General features: G+C 38.7%; 1 protein-coding gene across 2 annotated transcripts in view; it reads left to right on the forward strand.

Annotated features, from left to right (window-relative positions):
• The window catches only part of HEXD (hexosaminidase D), a 28,360-nt gene extending 16,819 nt beyond the window's left edge, over positions 1-11,541 (forward strand). For both annotated transcript variants that reach the window (XM_075216928.1, XM_075216927.1), the window contains exons 11-13: positions 1,591-1,692; positions 10,457-10,546; positions 11,292-11,541. In XM_075216928.1, coding sequence (XP_075073029.1) covers positions 1,591-1,692; positions 10,457-10,546; positions 11,292-11,460 — 361 coding nt within the window. In that variant the 3' untranslated portion in view covers positions 11,461-11,541. The remainder of the gene's footprint in view (positions 1-1,590; positions 1,693-10,456; positions 10,547-11,291) is intronic.
• The last annotated feature ends 900 nt before the right edge of the window (positions 11,542-12,441 follow it).

The raw sequence follows: 12,441 nt of genomic DNA on the forward strand, positions 1-12,441 counted from the left end.
ACTCCATAAAATAATTTGCAAAAATTAATTTTAGCTTCTGTATGGAGACTTTGGATGCTCCATACTCTGTCTCCGTCTTTCCCCATTAAGTGGATGTCCTGTCGTGTATTTACAACAGATGGTGAGGGCTCTAGACTTATCCACCCTAGTGATTCGTCCAACTCTCTAAACTCCAGCGCATCCATCACACCCCTAGGCTCCAACTAAGATTTCCCTGTTACACTAACATCTGACCATTTGACTATCTAGATCCTGTTATGATGTGCATTATTGAATATTATGTTGTCAAGTATACTTTGTAATGTCTGCTCTCTACTCTGTACCCTTCCCTTACTCCCTTTTTTTTCTATACCCCACCTTCCCTTTACTACTACTAAAAATCTAATAAAAAACATTCATGTTAAATAATAACAGTTTTAAGACATATCTTTGTTTATTGAGAATGATGATGATAATTATAATTTGCCTTGAGTCATCACCTGCAAGTACCCATTAGTGCTCATTATATTGCATACATCTACTTCAGCAATTAGTTTTTTCTATCTAGTGCAAGTTATACAATGGGAGCATTTGTTTGGCTGCTGTGGTTCAGTGCAAATTTTGCACCTAAATGTATTGTTGATAATTGAGCCTTAGGAGGAGATTCAATTGCTGGCAATGTACTGCGCTGACATCACCACGATGTCTGGCTGCACACATTGCCAACCATTAAAGTAGGAATCTCCGCTCATTTTTCCCGCACACCTCTATGGAGTGCGGGGGGAAATGAGTGGGGATTCCTTCCGTAACATTGGTGCAATGTGTCTCCGTGGAGGTTCCGGAGACACATTGTGGTGAATTGAATCTCCCCTTAAAACCACCTAAGCATTTACAGCCATTGAATGTAGCCAAGGAGTGTTGACCTTATCATCCACAATAAAGAAAGAGAGACTCTGCTTAATGGAAAAGCGCTAAGAGGATGCTCAAACATGATGTATACAAATGTAACCATTTATTTTACAATAAAGATAAAGAGGGAGCACGAAGACTGCTTAATGAGATTATTATTGAATGACTGATCTCAGTGGTGGGTTCTATGACAAAATAAAATCATAGAGGGCATGTGAGCCTGCTCTGATTCCCCATCCACCCAAAGGGTCACAATCACTTCACCTAGAGAAAACTACTAGTTTTTATAGATTACACAGACAGTTGGGTTTCACTTATGCATTATTCAGTGGTAGAAGGATTCTATTGACTTATGACACATGTAGAGGCATGTGGACCAGATGCTGCTCTCTGTTGTTTTGTTAGTTCCCACATTCCCTGACAATCTCAATAGAGTTTATTGTATTATAATGTTTTGTTAATAATATTTAGCCTAACAGCACATAGTTATAACAGATGTGCTCATACGTTCATGTAAATACTTGCACAACACTGAGTTTTGTATTTGACATGGCTCAAAGGTGCAAATCCGCAAAAAACAATAGCAACCAATCAGTAATTAGCGTTTAGCTATGTGGTGCAAATTAGACAGATTACAGTGTTGTTATGAGTTGTGATATGATACAGATTTTACAATTGATTATGAATGTTTTATGCTGACAGTGAAACTTCAGGCAAGTTCCCTGGCAGTGAGGTACTGACACTTATAACCCAAGTCACATTTTTCTTGAAGACACCTACAAAAGATTTCCTGGAGGAAAATCGGTAAGTACAAATATATGTAAAGTTAAAGTTTATTCGTTTTTTGTTTTGTTTTTATGAAGAATAGAGCAGTGATCTAACAGATTAGAATTATAAAGGGTAAAAAATGTTTTTCCTAGCTTTAAACTAATATTATTATTATCATTATTAATCTTTATAGGGCGCTACATAAGGTTTGCAGCACAGTACATGTTATAACAGTACAATACATTAACAAATAACACTACAACTCTCAACACAGCTATTAGGGTGTAAGTGGTATGTTCAGTGCAAGCTGAAACCTATGGACATTAGTGTGGGCGCAACTAACAGGTTTAGAGTCACTGAAAGAGGCAATGGAGGAGTGGGGTCAATGGGAATAGAGTCCAAGGAGGAGCGCAGTGTAACTGGTGAGCAAAAGTTATAGGTAATGAGAATAGGAGGGTAGAGGGTTCTGCTCACTAGAGCTTACAATCTAAAGGGAAGGGGCAGACAAACGGCTGACACATGGAGTGAGCCAATGTAAGGGGATATGAGGGCAAGAGTGGAGAGAGATGGAGGATGAAAGAGTGTGACGTATACTGCATGGTGAAATGGTTAGGTGGATTGACTGGTAGGCTTTTCTAAACAGGTGGGTAATCAACCATGAGAGAGTGTGGCCATTAGATCAACCATCATGTTAATGAGCCTGATTAGCATGCCTGATCATATTGGTAAAAAGATGTTTAATTTTAACTTTTACCTTTTAACTTAAAATATCACGTCAACCCTTTTATTGTTTTTTAAATTGCCATTTAGTTAAATACTTAGGTACATTCTCTTTGCAGGATCTGTATAATTTTGATTACACACCAATAATAAATTAAATAGCATGCACCCTTGAAATGTAAAAAAACGTTAACACTGGGGACAGAAACCTTTTTGTGTGGGAGTGCTGGGTAAAATCTAATCAAGCCCAGGTGTGCCAGCTGTATATTATACTATAAAATCATGTGCCAATCGCTTATGAGGCTTTTATGTGTGTAAGGGCCAAAGCAGGCTGTATTAATGTAAATACATGTTTAGTTGTACCAGTGGCACAAGCTATATACCCAACTTCTTCAAGAGATAGGTCTCCAGGTAGCGGGAATGCCAAATTACAAAAAAAAGATATGGCTCGGGCTCCTATGGCTTTAAATAAGAGTGCAATATTGCTTATAGGGACTTGTAAGATAAGTTCTAGGAAGAGTTGGAGCAATTATTATTCACAGCCCAAATGCCAGTGAAAATAGATCCACGTGCCAGGTGTTGCCAACCCCTGCCTTAAGCCATCTTTGTTCGTATAAAGTCACTTTTAAAATTGGTAATATTTCTAAAGTTATCATATCCAACACAAATACTTCCAACCTGTTTATCCAAATCAGACATATATAAATGCACCAGGGTGTTCATGATATTTTTTAGGGCGATGCAAGAAACCAAGATTAGTGAGTAACAAATTTGTGGCAAGTACAGACAGAGATAGTATAGGTCACCCAGATATACAAACGTTCTCATACTCTGACAAAATCCTGTTTTAATAATCATCCCGAAATATATCTGAAGAGTGCAGTCAGGAATTAGAGCAATAGCTCTTTCATCTGTACTCTGTAGCGGCACTGTTACATACAGCAAAAGCCTACATTCCTAAGGTCATAATGGACATCTTATTTAAAGACACTTATATGGTATGGACTCGCATTAGCAAAAAAGTATAAACGTAATTATCGAATCACTACAGTTATGGCCAAAAGTTTTGAGAATGGCACAAGTATTGGTATTCACAAAGTTTGCTACTTCAGTGTTTTTAGACCTTTTTGTCAAATGTTGCTATGGTATACTGAAATAAAATTACAAGCATTTCATAAGTGTCAAAGGCTTTTATTGACAATTACATTAAGTTTATGCAAAGAGTCAATATTTGCAGTGTTGACCCTTCTTTTTGAAGACCTCTGCAAATCGCCCTGTCAATCAACTTCTGGCCCACATGGCCGTCCATTCTTGCATAATCAATGCTTGGAGTTTGTCAGAATGTGTGGGTTTTTGTTTGTCCACCCGCCTCTTAAGGATTGACCACAAGTTCTCAATGGAATTAAGGTCTGGGGAGTTTCCTGGCCATGGACCCAAAGTGTCGATGTTTTGAACCCCGAGCCACTTAGTTATCACTTATGCCTCATGGCAAGGTGCTCCATCATGCTGGAACAGGCATTGTTCGTCACCAAACTGTTCTTGGATGGTTGGAAGAAGTTGCTTTTGGAGGATGTTTTGGTACCATTCTCTATTCATGGTTGTGTTCTTAGGCAAAATTGTGAGTGAGCCCACTCCCTTGGCTGAGAAGCAACCTCACACATGAATGGTCTCAGGATGCTTTACTGTTGGCATGACACAGGACTGATGGTAGTCCTCACCTTTTCTTCTCCGGACAAGCGATTTTCCAGATGCCCCAAACAATCTGAAAGGGGATTCATCAGTGAAAATGACTTTACCCCAGTCCTCCGCAGTCCAATCCCTGTACCTTTTGCAAAATATCAGTCTGTCATTAATGTTTTTCCTGGAGAGAAGTGGATTCTTTGCTGACCTTCTTGACAGCGGGCCATCCTCCAAAAGTCTTTACCTCACTGTGCTTGCAGATGCACTCACACCTGCCTGCTGCCATTCCTGAGCAAGCTCTGCTCTGGTGTTGCCTTGATCCCACAGCTGAATCAACTTTAGGAGACGGTCCTGGCGCTTGCTGGATGCTCTTGGGTGCCTTGAAGCTTTCTTCACAACTATTGAACCTCTCTCCTTGAAGTTCTTGATGATCCGATAAATAGTTGATTTTGGCGCAATCTTACTAGCAGCAATATCTTTGCCTGTAAAGCTGTTTTTGTGCAAAGCAATGATGACTACATGTGTTTACGTTTAGATAACCATGGTTAACAGAGGAAGAACAATGATTTAAAGTACCACCCTCCTTTTAAAGCTTCCAGTATGTTATTCTAACTCAATTAGCATGACAGAGTGATCTCCAACCTCGTCCTCTTCAACACTCTCACCTGTGTTAACGAGAGAGTCACTGACCTGATGTAGTGCAGTGTAAATGTTGTTTTTGGGATAAAATTCATTGTCATGGCAAAGACGGACTTTGAAATTAATTGCAATTTATCTGATCACTCTTCATGACATTCTGGAGTATATGCAAATTACCATCATAAAAACTGAGGCAGCAGACTTTGTGAAAACTAATTTTTGTGTCATTCTCAAAACTTTTGGTCATGACTGTAAATATATTACAATATGGTATATAAAAAATTGCGTATAAACGATGGTGGACTGCGCTATTCTCAGTTGCTGCTGTTTTCTCTTAGAGGAACCACACAAATGTTCCTAAAATAACAGATCTATGTGTGAAATAACAAAGAGTATCCTGCACTAGGTATAAACCATAAATAAATAAATAAATATAAGAATACTTATATTTAAGTGGTGAGAAGATCCATGTGTCACAGTATGGTGGCCATTCCTTCCTTATAAACTTGAAGTGGTATGTAGCATGTAAAAATAAGTATAAAATACAACATAGTGCAACATCATTTGAGCAATATTATTAGAAGAAATAATGTAGAAAAAATAGTAACATTTTCTTGAAGCAATTCTTTAATATGAATCAATCAGTTTGATTAATTCTACCACGATCACTCTCCTATGTGATTCTACTTACTAGACAGTACAAATATAATCGCCTTAAGTGCTCCAAAGATTATAGTGTATAATATTGATCGATCCTTCACCACCGAAATCCTTCTATGAGAACACTTACAAGAAGGAAATTTGAATAAGGCATGGTATCAGTGTCTTTGTTCTTATCTTCCATCACGGATAATTCCTCAGTAGGATATGAAAAAAGAAATAAAGGAAAAAAATGCAGGTAGCCCACTATGGGACTGGTGTGGGGGGGAGGAGAGATGCCCCCCAGCCCCTGAATACTAGGCAAACCTAATTTTATCCAGGGATTAGAAAACAAATGCTTCCGTGAGGAAAAAGAGATTACTGAGGTAGGAGACGTGTTTGCTCCTGGTTGGAGAGTATATACATTTCAGTCCTTAAAAGAAAAAAAACACTCTCTCAGTGATACTCAATTCTTGATGTACCTGCAATTAAGATGTTCTATATTGTCGTACCAAACCTATCTGCCTGGCTCAGATCAGTTGGAAAGTCTGTTGCATTTTCTAAACTTAATAAATACATAGCTCAATATATGTATAAAGACATATTACACACGAACAGGAAATGTCAAAGTATATATGATGCATGACATAAAGACATTGTGGAATTGGATAGCCCAGACATTTTTCAAGATTACTTTGAGAAAGCCATAAAACATCTTAAGTCTGCTAAATTGCAAGGAATAAACCTTAAAACAAGCAATAGGGTATCTATATCCCAGGCCCAAAAAAAAACCATTGCAGGAAATGAATCGGGCCGATGTGTAAAATTTAACAAGGAAGGGGCTTCCCTTTTTCATTATATTTGGAAGTGCAGTCAGATTAAAATTTTTGTGATAAGGCTTTTGTTAACTGTACCTTCAGTCTACAGAAGAGCCAAATACCCATAATCTTCTGCAGTTTTGAAATATGTAAACCACAATTACCACTGAGGGATATTAATCCAATTCTTACAGTGAGTATGACGGTAGCCAAGCTGTTAATACTAGGGAAGTGACACACCCCCTTTCTTACACGAACTAACAAAATGACTTGATATATTATATTTTAATTGAAGAGTAACATATACAGTCAGGTCCATAAATATTGGGACATCGACACAATTCTCATATTTTGGGCTCTATACACCACCACAATGGATTTGAAATGAAACAAACAAGATGTACTTTAACTGCAGACTTTCAGCTTTAATTTGAGGGTATTTACATCCAAATCAGGTGAACGGTGTAGGAAGTACAACGGTTTCTATATGTGCCTCCCACTTTTTAAGGGACCACTGTTCACCTGATTTGGATGAAAATTTTCTCAAATTAAAGCTGAAAGTCTGCAGTTAAAGCACATCTTGTTAGTTTCATTTCAAATCCATTGTGGTGGTGTATAGAGCCCAAAATATGAGAATTGTGTCGATGTCCCTGACTGTATAATATACCATATATTGAAAAGGGAGTGCCAACATATTTTTTTCCCAACATTGATTTTTATGGAGGATTTGAATTGTTAAGGATACAGAAAGTAAATAGAAGATAAGAGGGATAGGCGAGGAGTAGATAGGAGGAGGTACAGTGCACGTATAAGTCAAACATTGCAGCATGAGTATACAGTACAATCTAAAATGAGAAACATGTCCAAAGCAACCAAATAGGTATGAACAAATTATCAAGAAGATAAATATCTGTTACTGTGATAGAGCTCCTTGTGTGGGTTGGGAACTATGATGAATAGGATGGGTCAAAATATATCTATTGTATTCAAAATATATTCCTGCCAAGCAACCCACTTTATATTAGGGGATGACGTGGAGGAGGAGTAGGGGACCCCTGGGGTTTCCATTTCACAACTCACTTGGACTTTAGAGATAATTTTGGAGCGAGGGGGGATGTATGGCGTCTTACAAGCCTGAGCCATCACGGCTCTAGTAGCAATAAGTATGTGGGTAATGAGGTAACGGTCTCCCAGAGAGGCTTGTCAACATTTTATAAAAAATGGGGCCTTTATATGAAATCATTAGAACAGGATAACCAGGGCAGTATCATACATAGACAATTGGACTAACTTTAGTAGGAGGTGAGGCCTTGATTGCCCCACTTGCAGTTCTGGCAAAGCAGTCTCTTGTTTGTTCTGTGTTTCTTAATCTGCTCAGTTAATACTAAAGCTGGGTACACACAACACTGTTTTCGTCCAATAATCGGCTCAAACAGCCGACATACGACCGCTCGCTCAAAAGTCGGGTAAGTGTGTACAGTTACACGATGGTCGAAAGTCTGCCCAAATGGACGATTGTCGCCTCATTTGGTTGGTCGTACCGTTTAATATTTTCGTTCCAATCTCGTTTCCGCTGTGCAGTGTGTATAAACTTCCGACAGATCCACGACAATCCTCCGATACTTCCTCGACCTGGGGGGCATGTGTATGTTAATTTTTATGTCAATCCCAGTCCCACGTGGTGCGGAATCCGCACATCACTGTGTTTTGTATCGATGTATATTGCACCTGCCTGGCTGCAGACCATTACACTCGTGCAAAGCATGTGTGTTATTACCCTTTGCGTCTATGTCAGCAATGTATTCATATTTACTCTTTATACACTTATACCTTTATAACCTATTAAAGCTATATTTACCTTTATTAACTTATAATTGTGAATTACCCAGAATAAACCACACAGTGTTCAAGCAACATTTTTATTGCAAGAAAAAGGTACAAAAATGTTAACACACATAGTTGTCAGAAAGATCCGCATGAGAAGTGAGCGCGCCCATACCAATCAGAGAGCTGAATACTGCAGAGTATTATTTTTAAGGTATTTTTAAAGGTGCTACTGGCTTGTGGCAGAACAGGTCTTGATGTCGTTTCTATTCCCTTTGATTTCTTTATCTACGAAACAAGGAAATAAAAAATGTTTATCATTTAACTTCTATATCTGTAATTTATATTCTACGACATAAATACTCTCATTTTCTCACCTTTCACACTGCTCGAGATCAGTTTCTATTTATATTTTGGTCCCTGTGGTGAAATCGCAATAATAGCGGGCTTAACCTCCGAGCATTCTGGAAAACAGGTGCCATTTTGGTTATTATAACGGTACAGGTATGTGCCCAAAGCATTTACATGTCTACACATGTTCACTGAAATACCTTCGTTTAGAACTTCTTTAGTATATTTTTCTTGTTCAATTTCTCCTTGTTTGCTAACATTAGTGGTATCAGTGGTATCTAAACAGGCCTTCTCACCGTTAAATCTTCGTTCTGACATAAAAAATTAGGTTATAAATTAGCCTTTTACATTGCTTTATGTGACACTACATCAACACCACAGGTACACTACATGTGCTACTGACCTTTTTTAATGTCGTTGTCGTCCTGGTCCAGTACTTTGACCATCATCTCCACATCTTGGGCTCATTGGATTTGCTCTTTGCTCTTCTTGAGTATCTCCATCCCCCACCTTAACTTTTCCAAAAAATTTTGGCCCTTCCAGCACCATCTCTGACTCTGTTATCTCCGTCTCCGTCTCCATAGCTGCAACCCCCACTGACATCTTCTCCTCACCCGCAACCCCCACTGACATCTTCTCCTCACCCGCAACCCCCACTGTCACTTTCTCACTCGCCATCTTCTGACGCTCCTTGGCGCCAAACAGGTTCCTCTGTCATTTATACACACAGACATGGGCGTTTGTTTCTGCTGTGGACCAATCAGCGATGATGCACGCCGAGAATAGAGCATTCCATTACATACGAAGGGGTTTTTATTATTAGGGACTATTCATTGCATTCCACTTTAGCAGTTAAATGTTTTTCTAAATTTAATGTATATTACTAAACTTCTATTTCATAGAAATTAAGGGAGTTAACTAAAGCTAAAGCTCTGCCCCTTTATGCTAATGTCTTTGGTATCTCGTACTTTTCCCCGCAAATGTCGCTGCAGTGTGTACGGAATTTAAATCATTGCTCACGACAACATGGCTGTAAAAAGTCGCTAACGGGACGTCCGCTCTTCCCTTTCTCGTCCTAAACAAGGCTAGTGTGTATGCAGTCCATGGACCGAGCGATCGGTCCATCGATCGCATGTAAAATTGCTTGGCATAAAAAGTTGGTCGAAATTTCTGTAGTGTGTACCTAGCTGTACCCTGTAATAGGCATCCATAGGCTTTCATTTGCTCCTTCAGAGGGCGAGGGAGGTGCTCTCCCCACTTGCCTCTATCATCCTCATCCACATAACAAGTGGGATCAACAGTTTGGTTTATTGTCTTCTAGTTTGTTATTGAATTTTAGTTTTGTATTTGTATTAAATATTTCTTTGTACTGCTTCCTTGTATTTAAGACACAATGCCAAAGCCTGCTTTTTACAATTCATTGTGTCATTGTAATTCACTATATATGAGCTCGTTAGACATATGTGCAAGATATGTTGAGTGGATCTGCTGTACTCACATGTTCTTGGTTGTATAAATTTTATTGTTAACTAAATAGGAAATATTTATAAGATTACCAATAAAATACCATTTAGAAAAATGATCTTTGTTACTCCCCTTGAACAATTTCACACCTAAAATATAGAATATACAGTATATTATTAATAATAAAAAAATGTAGAATATACAGTATATGTGCTGCTTTCTCACAACATTCAGGCTCCTCTATGTTACACTGAGCCTGGCATGCTTGCATAGTATTCCAACAAATATCAAACTCACCTGCGGCTGCTACAGCAATTTGAAACCACTATGAATAGAATATTCCAGGTTTTATATTTGTCAGGTTACTGTGCAAGCAACACATGACTGCAATTCAACGCACTGAAGATATGTTGCCCTGTTCCTTGATCCCACTTCATCCCAACATAAGTACATATGTAATTTTTTTAACATAGCTGATCCCACAAACAAGGAGAACACACTTAAGTAGCCCTGTAACTTGACTTATTGATACCATATTTTATGCCCATCATAACAGCCCTAAATGTCAGACACAGTGGATGAAACTGTGGTGATACCTAAGAGGTGATTGCCATTCACAGGTCCATATGTTGTTCAGCATTACAGTCTCTATCTTGTATCTGTAGGTTTGTTACTGGCTGGTTCAGTCCCTTTCACAGGAAGAGAAAAGTTGTCCACCCCATTATGGTGCAGCAGATTGAGCCAGAAGCAGTCAGGTAAGAATAGATGAATGAGTGGCAACCATCTTGTGTTTCACCTACGCTGTTTGTAGGATCAGTACTTGATGTTTGAGACCTCGGCTGTAGAGCTGTGAGAAATAAACAGACTGATGTACTGACTGCAGTGACATCCCACTTCTAATTGATTGTGATTGAGTGTTGCATTCGGGAAGCTATCATTTTTACCACTGACTTGGGTACTTGGGTTCTAGACAGAGCTCCCCAGTACAAGTGCCTACAAGGATGAACTACATCATATAAACTCCATGGTCCCAGAGTAATGATCTCCACCTACTAGTCTGGGTGGAGGGAGGGGGTTCATGTAAATTTACCATTTACTCAAATGTGGAACACCATGAAAGTAAACCAGAATGGAAAGAAATAGGACAATATTCACTTTCAATGCAAACTAATTCTGTTATTTTCACTATAATTAATACAGAACATTATGGGGCATATTCAATTAGCTTTTGGATTCGCGGCAACGCGCCGGAACAGCCGCGAAACGTAATACACGGTACCACAATAACGTGGATTTTCGTTCGCAGCCCATAGGGTTGCGAACGAAAATCCGCGTTAATGCGGTACCGTATTACCCGCAAGAATGCGCACTTTTCGCGGTAACGCGCGTTACCGCGAATCCAAAAGCTAATTGAATATGCCCCTATATGTGTAATGTGGTAATAGCTGTTAATATTTTGCTTTTGTCCGCTCTCTCTCTCTCTCTCTTGTCCGGCTTTAGTCTCCTGTCTAAATGGAGTTCAGTAATGGGTGATCTCCAGGCAGCTCTGCTCAAGATCTTTCCACCAATCACAGCTGAGGAATGGATGGAGGAGAACGCATTGCCATGTTATCTGCAACTTCAAGAGCTAGTGGAGGATCTTAAAACTGCTCTGGAGAACCAGATATAGGATTTATAATTCAATGCTCCAATTTCCTCCATGGACCAGACTTGCTGGCAGCCAATATTTCAATTACATTTTAATTCCTGAGTCTTTGCTTTATTCTTACCCCCTACATCACTACAGAGTCAACATTTACATTTTAATATTTTTTTTGTCAATCAAAATTATTTGTAATGTACGGCACTATTTCTGTCACTTTCAGGTGATTGTCTAAACACAATACATACTTTAATACAAATTATAGTGTATCTCATTCTTTAATCATGTATCGTCTGTAGAACAGCAGCAAGTCCGCATATAACAAGAAGCTATAGATGTTTGTATAACTCATATCTAGTATACTCTCCTCCATTTGAGAAACCAAATTCCCCAAGAGAATATTTTGTTTATCGCTGTAGATAGAATATTCAGGAGGACATAGAGATTCCAGATTTTGTTCATCACTGAAGACCAGATATCCGAGTTTACTGAATTCAAAGTTGTGTTCAGATAGTTGCATCACTTTGCAAATGACATAAAAGCGTTCATTCTTAAGGACCAGATCATGACTTTTGGATTTGGGATGGTCCCCTCACTGATGGGAAAAATGGCCACAGATTTTATTCAAAGTCATGAATACAACAACTGTACTTTTGTACAGGAAGTAATCATAGGGATTTTCAGATTCAATGTGATCGACAACTGGACACTTACCTCTATCGGCTATAGGAGGTTGCCAACCCATTCAAAATATTAGCTGTGCACAATTGTTATACCCATTACAAAGAGGAGGGGTAGGCCTATCTACCAAATATCAGGGGTTACAATCTAGCAAGTCTGTTCAGACATGTAATTTATTGGATCACCTTTGAACATGATTGAACATAGTTTGGCAGATATATGGTAATTAGTGGGACTATAAAATACCAGGGTGGAACACTTGCTTTACAAAATCAAACATAATATATGTAAGATATACTAACGTTAGTTGAAGGGAATTATGGAAAA

This window comes from Mixophyes fleayi, chromosome 6 (genome assembly GCF_038048845.1).
Source record: "Mixophyes fleayi isolate aMixFle1 chromosome 6, aMixFle1.hap1, whole genome shotgun sequence".
In the NCBI taxonomy this organism is placed as follows: domain Eukaryota; kingdom Metazoa; phylum Chordata; class Amphibia; order Anura; family Limnodynastidae; genus Mixophyes; species Mixophyes fleayi.